General features: G+C 42.6%; 2 protein-coding genes across 11 annotated transcripts in view; both read left to right on the top strand.

The window, feature by feature from the left end:
* LOC109978160 (protocadherin alpha-C2-like) overlaps positions 1-16166 on the top strand; it is a 38539-nt gene that overhangs the window by 14732 nt on the left and 7641 nt on the right. The window contains exon 1 of one of the 10 annotated variants that reach the window (XR_010666907.1): positions 2533-3214. The exons of 5 other annotated variants lie outside the window; for them this stretch is intronic. Coding sequence is in view for 4 of the 5 variants with exons in the window: in XM_020642656.2 (XP_020498312.2) it covers positions 13504-15912 (2409 nt within the window). In the remaining variant the exon portion in view is untranslated. Of the gene's footprint in view, positions 1-2532; positions 3215-6326; positions 9020-9874; positions 12462-13262; positions 15913-16166 lie in introns of those variants that run through there. 4 more of the 10 variants (XM_065958990.1, XM_065958991.1, XM_020642656.2 and 1 more) reach the window with 4 other exon arrangements.
* LOC109990466 (protocadherin alpha-C2-like) lies at positions 33-3007 on the top strand. Its single transcript, XM_065959043.1, has 2 exons — positions 33-2400; positions 2996-3007. Exons 1-2 carry the CDS (start codon positions 106-108, stop codon positions 3005-3007), a joined length of 2307 nt encoding a protein of 768 aa, XP_065815115.1. The 5' UTR covers positions 33-105.

Below are 16166 nucleotides of genomic sequence, written 5' to 3'. Positions count from 1 at the left end.
ATTGTAACAATGGAGCCTTTCCAAAGGTACGTGCTGCTCGTTATTCTTGTCTCGTTTGTTCATCACATATCGGCTTCAGTGACTCATTATTCGATACCAGAAGAAATGAAAGAAGGATCAGTCGTTGCTAATCTTGCCACCGATCTGAGCCTGGATGTTAAAACACTAAAGCAACGGAAGATGAGACTTGATATCATCGCAAGTAAGAAATATCTGGACGTGAATAAAGACACTGGGGAACTGTACATTCTTGAGAAGATCGACAGGGAATATATTTGTACTACAAAGTCGTCTGCATCTTGCTATCTCAAACTAGAAGTAATACTAGAAAATCCACTAAGGATATTTAACATAGAAGTAGAAATTCTGGATATGAACGACAACGCCCCACAGTTTAGAAGAGACGTCATACCTTTAGACATATCTGAATCAACGCCGAAAGGAGAGAGATTCTCTGTAAGCAATGCAGTGGATCCTGATGTTGGAACCAATTCAGTCAAAATGTACCATTTGAGTGAAAGTGAGCAATTTAGTATCGAGGTTCAAACCGGAAGAGATGGATCAAAATTTGCAGAATTAATCTTGACGAAATTATTAGATCGTGAGCAGCGGGCATTTCATAATTTAATACTCACAGCAGTGGATGGTGGGACACCGGCTCGAACAGGCACAGTTAGCATCGTTGTTCACGTCTTAGACACAAATGACAACGCTCCTACATTTGACAAAATAAGTTATAATATACACATTATGGAAAATTCTCCCATTGGGAGCCTTGTTATCCATCTTAATGCCACAGACTTAGATGAGGGATCTAATTCTGATTTAACATACTCATACAGTTTATATACATCAGAGAAAACACAAGAAACATTTCATCTGAATCCTTCCACTGGTGAAATTACTGTTAAAGGAATGTTGAACTACGAAGACTTCAGGATTTATGATATGGAAGTTATAGCAACAGACAAAGGAGCCAACAGTTTGTCAGGACAATGTACCATAAAGATTCTGGTGGAAGACATGAATGACAACCACCCAGAAATATCTATTAAGTCATTTCAGAGTCCAGTCAATGAAAACATAGAATTAGACACAGTCATAGCTGTAGTTAGTGTCAGTGACAAAGACTCGGGTGACAATGGGGTGGTTGATCTTCACATTCCTGATAATATGCCTTTCAAACTGAGGGAATCCTCTGATAACTATTATGAGTTAGTGGTGTCAGAGCCGTTAGACCGTGAGAAGGTCCCAGAATATGACATCACTTTCACTGTGACAGACAGAGGTTCTCCTCCTTTATCTGACAATGAAACTATGACTTTAGAGCTGCTGGATGTCAATGACAATGTGCCACAGTTCTCTCAGTCATTTTACACGATACGTGTGATGGAGAATAACGCACCTGGGGCCCTGCTCAGCTCCCTCACTGCCTTTGACCCTGACCTCCATGAAAACCAGTATCTAGTTTATTTCATCCTTGAGAAGGAGATAGCCAACACCTCTATGTCCATGCTGTTCTCCATCAACCCAGAGAACGGCAATCTTTACGCACTGAAAACTTTTGACTATGAGATCGAGAAGGATTTTCTTTTTCACATCGAGGCCAGAGACTCTGGTTCTCCTCCACTCAGCAGTAACGTCACGGTCCACATCATCATTGTGGACCAGAACGACAACGCTCCGGTCATTGTGTCTCCGTGGCGAGCGCACGGCTCGGTGGTGGAGGAGAAGATCCCTAGGTCCACCGATAAAGGCTCTCTGGTTGCCAAGGTGATAGCCTTAGACACAGACTCGGTGCACAACTCTCGGATTACCTATCAGTTTCTACAGGTGACTGACGCCACCTTGTTCAGTCTGGACCAGTACAACGGAGAGATCCGGACTATGAGGATGTTCAGCTACAGAGATCCGCGCCACCAGAGACTGGTTGTTATTGCTAAAGACAACGGGGAGCCCGCTCTGTCTGCTACAGTCACCATCAAGCTGTCCACAATGGAGACTGCAGTTAAGGCCTTCTCTGACATGACTGAGGTACCTCTGGAGTACGACATCTTCTCAGACCTGAACCTGTATTTGGTCATCGGTCTGGGCTCTGTGTCATTTCTCCTGCTCATCACCATATTGGTCACCATCGTGCTCAAGTGTCAAAAAGTCAAGCCCAGCAAAGCTGCTGCTCCCTGCAGGAACAGTGTGATCAGTGAGAGGAACTCCACCATCGCAGACTCCACTCTGGTCTCCAACGATGCGTACTGGTACAGTCTGTTTCTAGCAGAGACCAGGAAAGGAAAGCTGGTGGTCAGACAGCCTGTGCCAAAGGGCTCCAGATACATCGTGTCCAGTTTACCAAGAGGAACAGGACTGACAGACACGAGTGATTCAGCAGCCTCCACTCTGCAGGTAAGAGCCACATGTTTAAGCAAATCATACATACGTGAAGACTCTTAAAAATAACAATATTCGTATATAAACATTCTTAAAATTTTCTTAAAATAGTCTGTTTTTTAACGTTGCACTCTGAAACTAAAATATCCTACACAAACCTACACATGGATGATAAATAGATTACTATTCTTTTTTTTAGTTGTATTTTTTAAAGATGTAGCTTTCTAAACTTTTACGAGTAAAATTCATTAGTTTGTAATGTACATGTTAACTGAACATTTACTGTAAAAATATACAATCAGAAAAAACTTCACTCTTGCCAAACTTCAAACACATAATTCATCCCGGTTTTTTTTTTAGATCTTATTTGTTGAGAATGAGAAAGTTCAAAGAAGAAAAAAAACACAAAACAGCCGCCAAACCAGCTGAATTGCAGTTAAAAGTATCCGAAATTCATTATTTTACGAAATAATATGTTATACTTGAGGTCGACTCTGTCTAAAGAAACAGTCCTAAAATATCTAGTCAATAAACACAATGTAGATTGTTCAAGCAGCGTCGCTGTTCCCCAATCTAATATACTCTTGTGACATCACGGTCTCCATTGCAGACATTTCCCTGAACGGGGAAAGTCGAGTGAATAGCTCCCGGTGCTGAAAATTTTGGAAATCAAGGATTTTTCTATATTTTTGCTCAACAATCGTTTAAAGAGTTAACCGACGATTTAAAGAACAACCAAATAATTTGCTGATAATTTAAAAGATAACACCGAGGAAGACAGATCTCTCGTTACAATGGGAGGTTTTCTCGGTTCTGAAGATTGGAAAAGGTACGTGCCGACAGTTCTTTATCTCGTTGCCACCTTCAATTACACATCAGCTGTAACACACTACTCGGTTCCCGAAGAACTGGAAGAAGGCTCGGTTGTTGCAAATTTGGCAGGAGATTTGGGACTAGATGTGAAGACCTTAATCGCGCGGAAAATGCGCATAGAGGCCATCACTAATCGGAAATATCTGGACGTGAACAAAGAAACGGGGGAGCTGTACATTGTCGAACGAATTGACAGGGAATCTCTGTGCCCCGCCAAGACATCTTGTTATATAAAAATTGAAGCAATAATCGAAAACCCTAAACGAATATTTTATATCGAGTTGGAGATCCTGGACATTAATGACAACGCACCTCATTTCAGAAGAGACACGATAGATTTAGATATTTCAGAGGCTACGCATGCTGGTGAACGCTTTTCTGTGAGCAATGCAGTTGACCCCGACGTTGGTTCAAACTCTGTAAAAACATACCACTTGAGTGAAAGTGAATATTTCACAATTGAAATTCAAACTGGGAGAGATGGATCAAAATTTGCTGATTTAATCCTAAAAAAGACTTTGGACAGAGAGCAACAGGCTGTTCATGAATTAATTCTTACAGCTGTAGATGGCGGTATGCCATCTCGTTCTGGTACTGCAAGTATTATTGTTCATATTTTAGACACAAATGACAACGCCCCTAAATTTGAGATCGAAAGCTACCAGTTCAGTGTGATGGAAAACTCTCCTATTGGGAGTCTTGTAGTTCGTCTGAATGCGACCGATTTAGATGAAGGTTCAAATTCAGAGATAATTTACTCATACAGCTTGTACACATCAGAGAAAACTCAAGAAACTTTTAATTTAAATCACAAAACGGGTGAAGTAACTGTAAAGGGAATGCTTAATTATGAAGACTTCAGGATTTATGATATGGAAGTCATAGCAACAGACAAAGGAGCCAGCAGTTTGTCAGGACAATGTACCATAAAGATTCTGGTGGAAGACATGAATGACAACCACCCAGAAATATCGATTAAGTCATTTCAGAGTCCAGTCAATGAAAACATAGAATTAGACACAGTCATAGCTGTAGTTAGTGTCACTGATAAAGACTCAGGTGACAATGGGGTGGTTGATCTTCACATTCCTGATAATATGCCTTTCAAACTGAGGGAGTCCTCTGATAACTATTATGAGTTAGTGGTGTCAGAGCCGTTAGACCGTGAGAAGGTCCCAGAATATTACATCACTTTCACTGTGACAGACAGAGGTTCTCCTCCTTTATCTGACAATGAAACTATGACCTTAGAGCTGCTGGATGTCAATGACAATGTACCTCAGTTCCCTCAGTCATTTTACATGATACGTGTGATGGAGAATAACGCACCTGGGGCCCTGCTCAGCTCCCTCACTGCCTTTGACCCTGACCTCCATGAAAACCAGTATCTAGTTTATTTCATCCTCGAGAAGGAGATAGCCAACACCTCCATGTCCATGCTGTTCTCCATCAACCCAGAGAACGGCAATCTTTACGCACTGAAAACTTTTGACTATGAGATCGAGAAGGATTTTCTTTTTCACATCGAGGCCAGAGACTCTGGCTCTCCTCCACTCAGCAGTAACGTCACGGTCCACATCATCATTGTGGACCAGAACGACAACGCTCCGGTCATTGTGTCTCCGTGGCGAGCGCACGGCTCGGTGGTGGAGGAAAAGATCCCCAGGTCCACCGAAAAAGGCTCTCTGGTTGCCAAGGTGATAGCCTTAGACACAGACTCGGTGCACAACTCTCGGATTACCTACCAGTTTCTACAGGTGACTGACGCCACCTTGTTCAGTCTGGACCAGTACAACGGAGAGATCCGGACTATGAGGATGTTCAGCTACAGAGATCCGCGCCACCAGAGACTGGTTGTTATTGCTAAAGACAACGGGGAGCCCGCTCTGTCTGCTACAGTCACCATCAAGCTGTCCACAATGGAGACTGCAGTTAAGGCCTTCTCTGACATGACTGAGGTACCTCTGGAGTACGACATCTTCTCAGACCTGAACCTGTATTTGGTCATCGGTCTGGGCTCTGTGTCATTTCTCCTGCTCATCACCATATTGGTCACCATCGTGCTCAAGTGTCAGAAAGTCAAGCCCAGCAAAGCTGCTGCTCCCTGCAGGAACAGTGTGATCAGTGAGAGGAACTCCACCATCGCAGACTCTACTCTGGTCTCCAACGATGCGTACTGGTACAGTCTGTTTCTAGCAGAGACCAGGAAAGGAAAGCTGGTGGTCAGACAGCCTGTGCCAAAGGGCTCCAGATACATCGTGTCCAGTTTACCAAGAGGAACAGGACTGACAGACACCAGTGACTCAGCAGCCTCCACATTACAGGTATAAAAAATACAAGATTTAATCAAAAGTGACCGTAGTAGCCATTAACGTCTTGTTGTGTCAGGACTAAGCTATTTGTTCTCCCCTTTTCACTTTTGTTACGCATGAAGAGCATTCACACATCCAAAATTAGGCAAATAAAAATTTAATATTGAGCATCAACATGTGGATTCATCTCCTCGAAAAAAATGGCAGTTCAAATTATTTAAATCTTTCAGAATATGCCGAAATGTTTCTCAATATTTAATCAATTAATCAACATAATTTCATTTTGTTAGAGATATATTATATGTTTTCGTAATTCTAGTGGATCTAGTGGATTCGAGGAAATGTGTCTTCAGCAATGCATATTTTTCAAGCTAGTGCACATTAACGTAAAATTAAATGCGAAGTTAGAAGTTACAGCAATTATTTATCATACGCAAACGGATCCTGTCATTTGATCGCGTTAGGTATTGCTTTTACGCACAGGCGACCGTGCGTAAAAGACGCCAAACTCACTGAAATAGTTTGAATTAGTTACTACTCTGTATGTTTTCACTCCCTAGGCGGAAGTTGGTTAAACGAACAAAATACTTTAAATAAATGATTATATGATCTTATGCAATGTCAAAATTACTCCTTCGTTTTTAAAAGATATTTGACAGCGAAACAGCAAAAGGAGTTCAGAAATCTGAGTTGAAATCTGTAGTAATCAAATATTCCCAGCTATTTGAGACTGTCATAAAGAAGTGCGCTTTCAACTGTCATATAATTTATTTTCTGTCAAATACTGTTCCACAACTTTCAAAACCAAGCACTAGAGTATTCTCGTCGCTGTTCTCCAAGAAAACACACTCACTGATGATGTAAGCGCACTCACTATAGTTCATTGGTGGAGGAGAAGTCATACATGCTGATTACATGGACGTCACTCTTGGTCTTAGCTTGAGAAACGTTTTCTTTCAGATCCGCATTTCGGTCGCCCTTTGAACAAGGCTTGTATAACCTATACGTTTCAGTACCTCTAAGGATTTGTATACTGTGACTTCACGACGATGTCTACGTTCGTGTTTTGGAGAGGGTGCGTTGCATTTTTCATTTTGCTTTCTGCCATCATGAACACTGTATTCACAGTCACTCACTACTCTGTCCCCGAAGAAATGGAGGAAGGCTCTGTTGTTGCTAATTTAGCAACTGACCTGGGACTAGACACGAAGACACTAAAGGGAAGGAAAATGCGCATTGACGTTGTGGGTAACAAGAAATATCTTGACATCAACAAAGACACAGGAGAGCTGTTTATTTCGGAAAGAATAGACCGAGAGTTTTTATGCCCTTTAAAGACAACAACGTCGTGCTTTTTAAAATTGGACGCTACCATTGAGAATCCAATTCGAATGTTTAACATAGAGGTAGAAATCACGGATATTAATGATAACGCTCCTCATTTTAGAAGAGGAACGATGCATCTGGACATTTCTGAGTCAAGCCCTGTTGGTGAGAGATTCTCACTGAATAATGCTGCGGACCCGGATGTTGGAACGAATTCTGTAAAAAACTACCACCTGAGCGCGAGTGAACATTTCTCCATTGAGATTCAGACTGGACGAGACGGGACAAAGTTTGCAGATCTGATTCTGAAAAAAGCTTTAGATAGAGAGCAGCAGGCTGTTCATAATCTAATGCTCACAGCAGTGGACGGTGGAGTCCCCACGCGCACAGGTACAGCCAGCATCATTGTTCGCGTGCTTGATGTGAACGACAACGCCCCTTCATTTGACAAAGACAAATATGTAGTAGAAGTGATGGAAAACTCCCCAATTGGCAGTCTAGTTATGAAAGTAAACGCAACTGATTTAGATGAGGGTTCTAACTCTGATATAATGTATTCATACAGTTTGTATACATCAGAGAGAACACAGCAGGTGTTTAACCTGAATTCAGAAAATGGTGAAATCAGAGTGAAAGAGATGATAAATTATGAAGACTTTAGAGTTTATGAAATGGAGATTATTGCCAGTGACAAGGGGCCTAACTCATTATCTGGACAGTGTAAACTGACAATACAGGTGACAGATATGAATGACAACCATCCAGAAATATCCATCAAATCATTTCAGAGTCCGATCAAAGAAAATGAACCAATAGACACAGTGATAGCTGTAGTTAGTGTCAGTGATAAAGACTCAGGTGACAATGGGGTGGTTGATCTTCATATTCCTGATAATATGCCTTTCAAACTGAGGGAGTCCTCTGATAACTATTATGAATTAGTGGTGTCAGAGCCGTTAGACCGTGAGAAGGTCCCAGAATATGACATCACTTTCACTGTGACAGACAGAGGTTCTCCTCCTTTATCTGACAATGAAACTATGACCTTAGAGCTGCTGGATGTCAATGACAATGTACCTCAGTTCTCTCAGTCATTTTACACGATACGTGTGATGGAGAATAACGCACCCGGGGCCCTGCTCAGCTCCCTCACTGCCTTTGACCCTGACCTCCATGAAAACCAGTATCTAGTTTATTTCATCCTCGAGAAGGAGATAGCCAACACCTCCATGTCCATGCTGTTCTCCATCAACCCAGAGAACGGCAATCTTTACGCACTGAAAACTTTTGACTATGAGATCGAGAAGGACTTTCTTTTCCACATCGAGGCCAGAGACTCTGGCTCTCCTCCACTCAGCAGTAACGTCACGGTCCACATCATCATTGTGGACCAGAACGACAACGCTCCGGTCATTGTGTCTCCGTGGCGAGCGCACGGCTCAGTGGTGGAGGAAAAGATCCCCAGGTCCACCGATAAAGGCTCTCTGGTTGCCAAGGTGATAGCCTTAGACACAGACTCGGTGCACAACTCTCGGATTACCTACCAGTTTCTACAGGTGACTGACGCCACCTTGTTCAGTCTGGACCAGTACAACGGAGAGATCCGGACTATGAGGATGTTCAGCTACAGAGATCCGCGCCACCAGAGACTGGTTGTTATTGCTAAAGACAACGGGGAGCCTGCTCTGTCTGCTACAGTCACCATCAAGCTGTCCACAATGGAGACTGCAGTTAAGGCCTTCTCTGACATGACTGAGGTTCCTCTGGAGTACGACATCTTCTCAGACCTGAACCTGTATTTGGTCATCGGTCTGGGCTCGGTGTCATTTCTCCTGCTCATCACCATATTGGTCACCATCGTGCTCAAGTGTCAGAAAGTCAAGCCCAGCAAAGCTGCTGCTCCCTGCAGGAACAGTGTGATCAGTGAGAGGAACTCCACCATCGCAGACTCCACTCTGGTCTCCAACGATGCGTACTGGTACAGTCTGTTTCTAGCAGAGACCAGGAAAGGAAAGCTGGTGGTCAGACAGCCTGTGCCAAAGGGCTCCAGATACATCGTGTCCAGTTTACCAAGAGGAACAGGACTGACAGACACGAGTGATTCAGCAGCCTCCACTCTGCAGGTATGGGAAAAACTATCTAATAAACGTTCTTCACATGGTCCCACAGGATGACAGATCAAGTCCACTCATGAATGACTTTAGCCTTGAAAATATTTTCACATGAGAAAGTTAATAGTTTGATTTCTTCTCTGCACTTCTTACGCATAGTTATCGACCACTTAACGTAAAATAAAATCCTGTATTAAAAATAAAATTCTGAAAATCCAAATATGGATTAATGTCCTAAAACAAGGTGGTAGCTTGATACTTATTGAATTTCACAGAAATTTAAAAAAAGAGAATACGTTTAGATTTTACAAAAAGAAAAATCAATATGCTTTGCTTTCGTAAAAATAATTCTTTTTTTAATCAAGGGTGGATTTTTTTTGTGGACAATCTTTATTCAAATAGGCCTAATGCATTTTGCTCGATGTTGGGGAAAATGTTACCATATTACGCAGTATCGTTCTATAGCTAAAACCGATCAAATACCAAGGATAATTCAGATGTTGTCGTTTGGCACTGCTTTTACGCACAGACGTCTGTGCGTAAAAATCGCCAATCACAAATAAAGGCGTATTTATAAAAAAAATCATTGCATTCAAAATACACGCCAAACCTTGTTAAATAAAAACGTAAATAAAAAATAAGCTGAATAATTTAGACAAAACAAAACCCATTAGATTTTCTGAATTGCATGAGCTTATAGCGCATGGAAATTCAGAAATCCAAATTGAAACTACGGCAAAAAAAAAAAAATACATAGGGTGATTACACTCTGCATGAGTTATGATGAGTTATTTTTGTTTTCAAACGTTGCAAAGCCCAACACTAGACATTCTCGTCGCTGCTCTCCAAGAAAACACACTCATCGATGAGGTCATCGCAATCACTATAGTTCATTGGTGGAAGAGAATTTCGACATGTTTATTACAACGACGTCACCCTGGATCTTAGCGTGAACATCGTCTTCTTTTCAGATCTGCTTTTCGTTCGTCCATTCAACAAGAGGACGTTTTATACGTTTCAACACCTCTGCGGATTTGGATACTGTAACTTCACGATGCTTCGCAACACTCGATTGATGTTTGGGACAAGGTGCGTTTCACTACTGATCTTTCTGTCAGCGATCATGGACATTGTATACACCGTCACCCATTATTCTGTTCCCGAGGAAATGGAAGAAGGCTCTGTTGTTGCTAATTTAGCAACTGACCTGGGACTAGATGTGAAGACACTAAAGGGAAGGAAAATGCGCATTGACGTTATAGGTAACAAAAAATACCTCGACATCAACAAAGACACAGGAGAGCTGTTTATTTTAGAAAGAATTGACCGAGAGTTTTTGTGTGCACTGAAGACGTGCTTTTTAAGATTGGACGCTACCATTGAGAATCCAATTCGAATGTTTAACATAGAGGTAGAAATCACGGATATTAATGATAACGCGCCTCATTTCAGAAGAGGAACGATGCATCTAGACATTTCTGAGTCAAGCCCTGTTGGTGAGAGATTCTCACTGAATAATGCTGCGGACCCGGATGTTGGAACGAATTCTGTAAAAAACTACCACCTGAGCGCGAGTGAACATTTCTCCATTGAGATTCAGACTGGACGCGACGGGACAAAGTTTGCCGATCTGATTCTGAAAAAAGCTTTAGATAGAGAGCAGCAGGCTGTTCATAATCTAATGCTCGCTGCTGTGGACGGTGGAGTCCCCACGCGCACAGGTACAGCCAGCATAATTGTTCGCGTGCTCGATGTGAACGACAACGCCCCTTCATTTGACAAAGACAAATATGTAGTAGAAGTGATGGAAAACTCCCCAATTGGCAGTCTAGTTATGAAAGTAAACGCAACTGATTTAGATGAGGGTTCTAACTCTGATATAATGTATTCATACAGTTTGTATACATCAGAGAGAACACAGCAGGTGTTTAACCTGAATTCAGAAAATGGTGAAATCAGAGTGAAAGAGATGATAAATTATGAAGACTTTAGAGTTTATGAAATGGAGATTATTGCCAGTGACAAGGGGCCTAACTCATTATCTGGACAGTGTAAACTGACAATACAGGTGACAGATATGAATGACAACCATCCAGAAATATCCATCAAATCATTTCAGAGTCCGATCAAAGAAAATGAACCAATAGACACAGTGATAGCTGTAGTTAGTGTCAGTGATAAAGACTCAGGTGACAATGGGGTGGTTGATCTTCACATTCCTGATAATATGCCTTTCAAACTGAGGGAGTCCTCTGATAACTATTATGAATTAGTGGTGTCAGAGCCGTTAGACCGTGAGAAGGTCCCAGAATATGACATCACTTTCACTGTGACAGACAGAGGTTCTCCTCCTTTATCTGACAATGAAACTATGACGTTAGAGCTGCTGGATGTCAATGACAATGTACCTCAGTTCTCTCAGTCATTTTACACGATACGTGTGATGGAGAATAATGCACCTGGGGCCCTGCTCAGCTCCCTCACTGCCTTTGACCCTGACCTCCATGAAAACCAGTATCTAGTTTATTTCATCCTCGAGAAGGAGATAGCCAACACCTCCATGTCCATGCTGTTCTCCATCAACCCAGAGAACGGCAATCTTTACGCACTGAAAACTTTTGACTATGAGATCGAGAAGGATTTTCTTTTCCACATCGAGGCCAGAGACTCTGGCTCTCCTCCACTCAGCAGTAACGTCACGGTCCACATCATCATTGTGGACCAGAACGACAACCCTCCGGTCATTGTGTCTCCGTGGCGAGCGCACGGCTCGGTGGTGGAGGAAAAGATCCCCAGGTCCACCGAAAAAGGCTCTCTGGTTGCCAAGGTGATAGCCTTAGACACAGACTCGGTGCACAACTCGCGGATTACCTACCAGTTTCTACAGGTGACTGACGCCACCTTGTTCAGTCTGGACCAGTACAACGGAGAGATCCGGACGATGAGGATGTTCAGCTACAGAGATCCGCGCCACCAGAGACTGGTTGTTATTGCTAAAGACAACGGGGAGCCCGCTCTGTCTGCTACAGTCACCATCAAACTGTCCACAATGGAGACTGCAGTTAAGGCCTTCTCTGACATGACTGAGGTACCTCTGGAGTACGACATCTTCTCAGACCTGAACCTGTATTTGGTCATCGGTCTCGGCTCAGTGTCGTTTCTCCTGCTCATCACCATATTGGTCACCATCGTGCTCAAGTGTCAGAAAGTCAAGCCCAGCAAAGCTGCTGCTCCCTGCAGGAACAGTGTGATCAGTGAGAGGAATTCCACCATTGCAGACTCCACTCTGGTCTCCAACGATGCTTACTGGTACAGTCTGTTTCTAGCAGAGACCAGGAAAGGAAAGCTGGTGGTCAGACAGCCTGTGCCAAAGGGCTCTAGATACATCGTGTCCAGTTTACCAAGAGGAACAGGACTGACAGACACGAGTGATTCAGCAGCCTCTACCCTACAGGTATGGGAAAAGTATCTATTAAACATTATAGGATCACTCAAGATGAACCATCAAGTCCATTCAGGAAATACTATAGTCATGAAAAAATGTTCACATGAGAAAGTGAACAATTTACTCTCCTCTGCACTTCTTACGCATGCTGTAGTTATTAAACGCTTAACGCTAAATCCACAAATTAAAGTCAAATACTGACAACACACATATGGATACAAGTTCTAAAACTAGGTGGTAGGTTGATTCTCATTGGATTTCAGAGTGTTGTACATACAACACGTGTGTTATACATATAAATAATCAATATGCTTTACTTCTGTCAAAATATTTCTTAATTAATCCAGAGTGGAGTTTTCTAAGGACAATCTTTATTCAAATAGGCCTAATGCATTTTGCTCCACGTGGTACATACGGATATTACGAAGTGACGTTCTACAACCATAACTGATCAAACACCAAGAATACTTGAGCTGCTGTTGCGTTTGGCACTGCTTTTGCGCACATATACCGTGCGTAAAAGTTGACAAACACAAAGGAAGGAGTTGAAATTCGGAAATACTTCAAATATTTTCAATATCTGTGTAAAAGTGGCACTAGTTATCATAACGTTACGAAAAAACGCTAATACATACTGAAATATCAAAATTAGGCAATTGTTATTAACATTTTTAGCAGCCAAACAGAATAAGAGTTCCAAATCCAACTTGAATACAGAAGCAAAACTTATTCCCAGCTCTTTGCGATTGTTATAAAGAGTGCTTTCACTGCGTAGTTTTATTATGTTATTTATTTTAATCTGCATGTAAAGCCTGGCACTGGACTGTTCTCGTCGCTCCTCTCCAAGAAAACACACTTACTGATGATGTCATTGCTCTTGCAGTATTCCATTGGTGGTAAGGGAGGCGGACATGCTTATCACACAGACGTCACGCTTGGTCTTTGCTTGAAGCCCCGTTTTCTTTTCGGATCCGCGTTTCTTTCGTCCATTTAACAGGAGGTCGTTTTTACATTTCAGCAGCTCCAAGGATTTGGATACCGTAACTAGAAAATGCTGCGCCACACTCGAATACTGTTTGGGAGAAGGTGCGTGTCGTTATTGATCTTTCTGTCAGCGATCATAAACGTTGTATATACCGTCACTCACTATTCTGTTCCCGAAGAAATGGAGGAAGGTTCTGTTGTTGCTAATTTAGCAACTGACCTGGGACTAGACGTGAAGACACTAAAGGGAAGGAAAATGCGCATTGACGTTGTGGGTAACAAGAAATACCTCGATATCAACAAAGACACAGGAGAGCTGTTTATTTCAGAAAGGATTGACCGAGAGTTTTTATGTCCATCAAAGACAACTACAAACTGCTTTGTGAGATTGGACGCTACCATTGAAAACCCAATTCGAATGTTTAACATAGAGGTAGAAATCACGGATATTAATGATAACGCTCCTCATTTTAGAAGAGGAACGATGCATCTGGACATTTCTGAGTCAAGCCCTGTTGGTGAAAGATTCTCACTGAATAATGCTGCGGACCCGGATGTCGGAACCAATTCTGTGAAAAACTACCACCTGAGCGCGAGTGAACATTTCTCCATTGAGATTCAGACTGGACGAGACGGGACAAAGTTTGCAGATCTGATTCTGAAAAAAGCTTTAGATAGAGAGCAGCAGGCTGTTCATAATCTAATGCTCACTGCTGTGGACGGTGGAGTCCCCACGCGCACAGGTACAGCCAGCATCATTGTTCGCGTGCTCGATGTGAATGACAACGCCCCTTCATTCGAGAAAGACAAATATGTAGTAGAAGTGATGGAAAACTCCCCAATTGGCAGTCTAGTTATGAAAGTAAACGCAACTGATTTAGATGAGGGTTCTAACTCTGATATAATGTATTCATACAGTTTGTATACATCAGAGAGAACACAGCAGGTGTTTAACCTGAATTCAGAAAATGGTGAAATCAGAGTGAAAGAGATGATAAATTATGAAGACTTTAGAGTTTATGAAATGGAGGTTATTGCCAGTGACAAGGGGCCTAACTCATTATCTGGACAGTGTAAACTGACAATACAGGTGACAGATATGAATGACAACCATCCAGAAATATCCATCAAATCATTTCAGAGTCCGATCAAAGAAAATGAACCAATAGACACAGTGATAGCTGTAGTTAGTGTCAGTGATAAAGACTCAGGTGACAATGGGGTGGTTGATCTTCATATTCCTGATAATATGCCTTTCAAACTGAGGGAGTCCTCTGATAACTATTATGAATTAGTGGTGTCAGAGCCGTTAGACCGTGAGAAGGTCCCAGAATATGACATCACTTTCACTGTGACAGACAGAGGTTCTCCTCCTTTATCTGACAATGAAACTATGACGTTAGAGCTGCTGGATGTCAATGACAATGTACCTCAGTTCTCTCAGTCATTTTACACGATACGTGTGATGGAGAATAACGCACCTGGGGCCCTGCTCAGCTCCCTCACTGCCTTTGACCCTGACCTCCATGAAAACCAGTATCTAGTTTATTTCATCCTCGAGAAGGAGATAGCCAACACCTCCATGTCCATGCTGTTCTCCATCAACCCAGAGAACGGCAATCTTTACGCACTGAAAACTTTTGACTATGAGATCGAGAAGGATTTTCTTTTCCACATCGAGGCCAGAGACTCTGGCTCTCCTCCACTCAGCAGTAACGTCACGGTCCACATCATCATTGTGGACCAGAACGACAACGCTCCGGTCATTGTGTCTCCATGGCGTGCGCACGGCTCGGTGGTGGAGGAAAAGATCCCCAGGTCCACCGATAAAGGCTCTCTGGTTGCCAAGGTGATAGCCTTAGACACAGACTCGGTGCACAACTCGCGGATTACCTACCAGTTTCTACAGGTGACTGACGCCACCTTGTTCAGTCTGGACCAGTACAACGGAGAGATCCGGACGATGAGGATGTTCAGCTACAGAGATCCGCGCCACCAGAGACTGGTTGTTATTGCTAAAGACAACGGGGAGCCCGCTCTGTCTGCTACAGTCACCATCAAGCTGTCCACAATGGAGACTGCAGTTAAGGCCTTCTCTGACATGACTGAGGTACCTCTGGAGTACGACATCTTCTCAGACCTGAACCTGTATTTGGTCATCGGTCTCGGCTCAGTGTCGTTTCTCCTGCTCATCACCATATTGGTCACCATCGTGCTCAAGTGTCAGAAAGTCAAGCCCAGCAAAGCTGCTGCTCCCTGCAGGAACAGTGTGATCAGTGAGAGGAACTCCACCATCGCAGACTCCACTCTGGTCTCCAACGATGCTTACTGGTACAGTCTGTTTCTAGCAGAGACCAGGAAAGGAAAGCTGGTGGTCAGACAGCCTGTGCCAAAGGGCTCTAGATACATCGTGTCCAGTTTACCAAGAGGAACAGGACTGACAGACACGAGTGACTCAGCAGCCTCCACTCTGCAGGTATGGGAAAAAGTATCTATTAAACATTCTACACATGGTTTCCCAAGATGACTCATCAAGTCCACCTATGAATGACTATAGTCATGAACATATTTTCAAGCGAGAAAAAGACGAATTTGATCTCTCCTCTGCAGTTTTTTATGCATAATTATCAATCGTTTAACATAAAGCAAAATCCACAATTAAGGAAAAATTACAATATGCTTATGAATAAATGTCCTAAAACGAGGTTGTAACTTGATTACTATTGCATT

The sequence above is a fragment of the Labrus bergylta genome, chromosome 9 (genome assembly GCF_963930695.1).
Source record: "Labrus bergylta chromosome 9, fLabBer1.1, whole genome shotgun sequence".
Classification (NCBI taxonomy): Eukaryota; Metazoa; Chordata; class Actinopteri; order Labriformes; family Labridae; genus Labrus; species Labrus bergylta.
This window is presented reverse-complemented; position numbering and strand designations above follow the sequence as displayed.

Bases quoted from the DNA above. Each gene is read 5' to 3' on its own strand.
- LOC109990466 (XM_065959043.1), top strand. From the start codon at position 106: ATGAAAGAAGGATCAGTCGTTGCTAATCTTGCCACCGATCTGAGCCTG.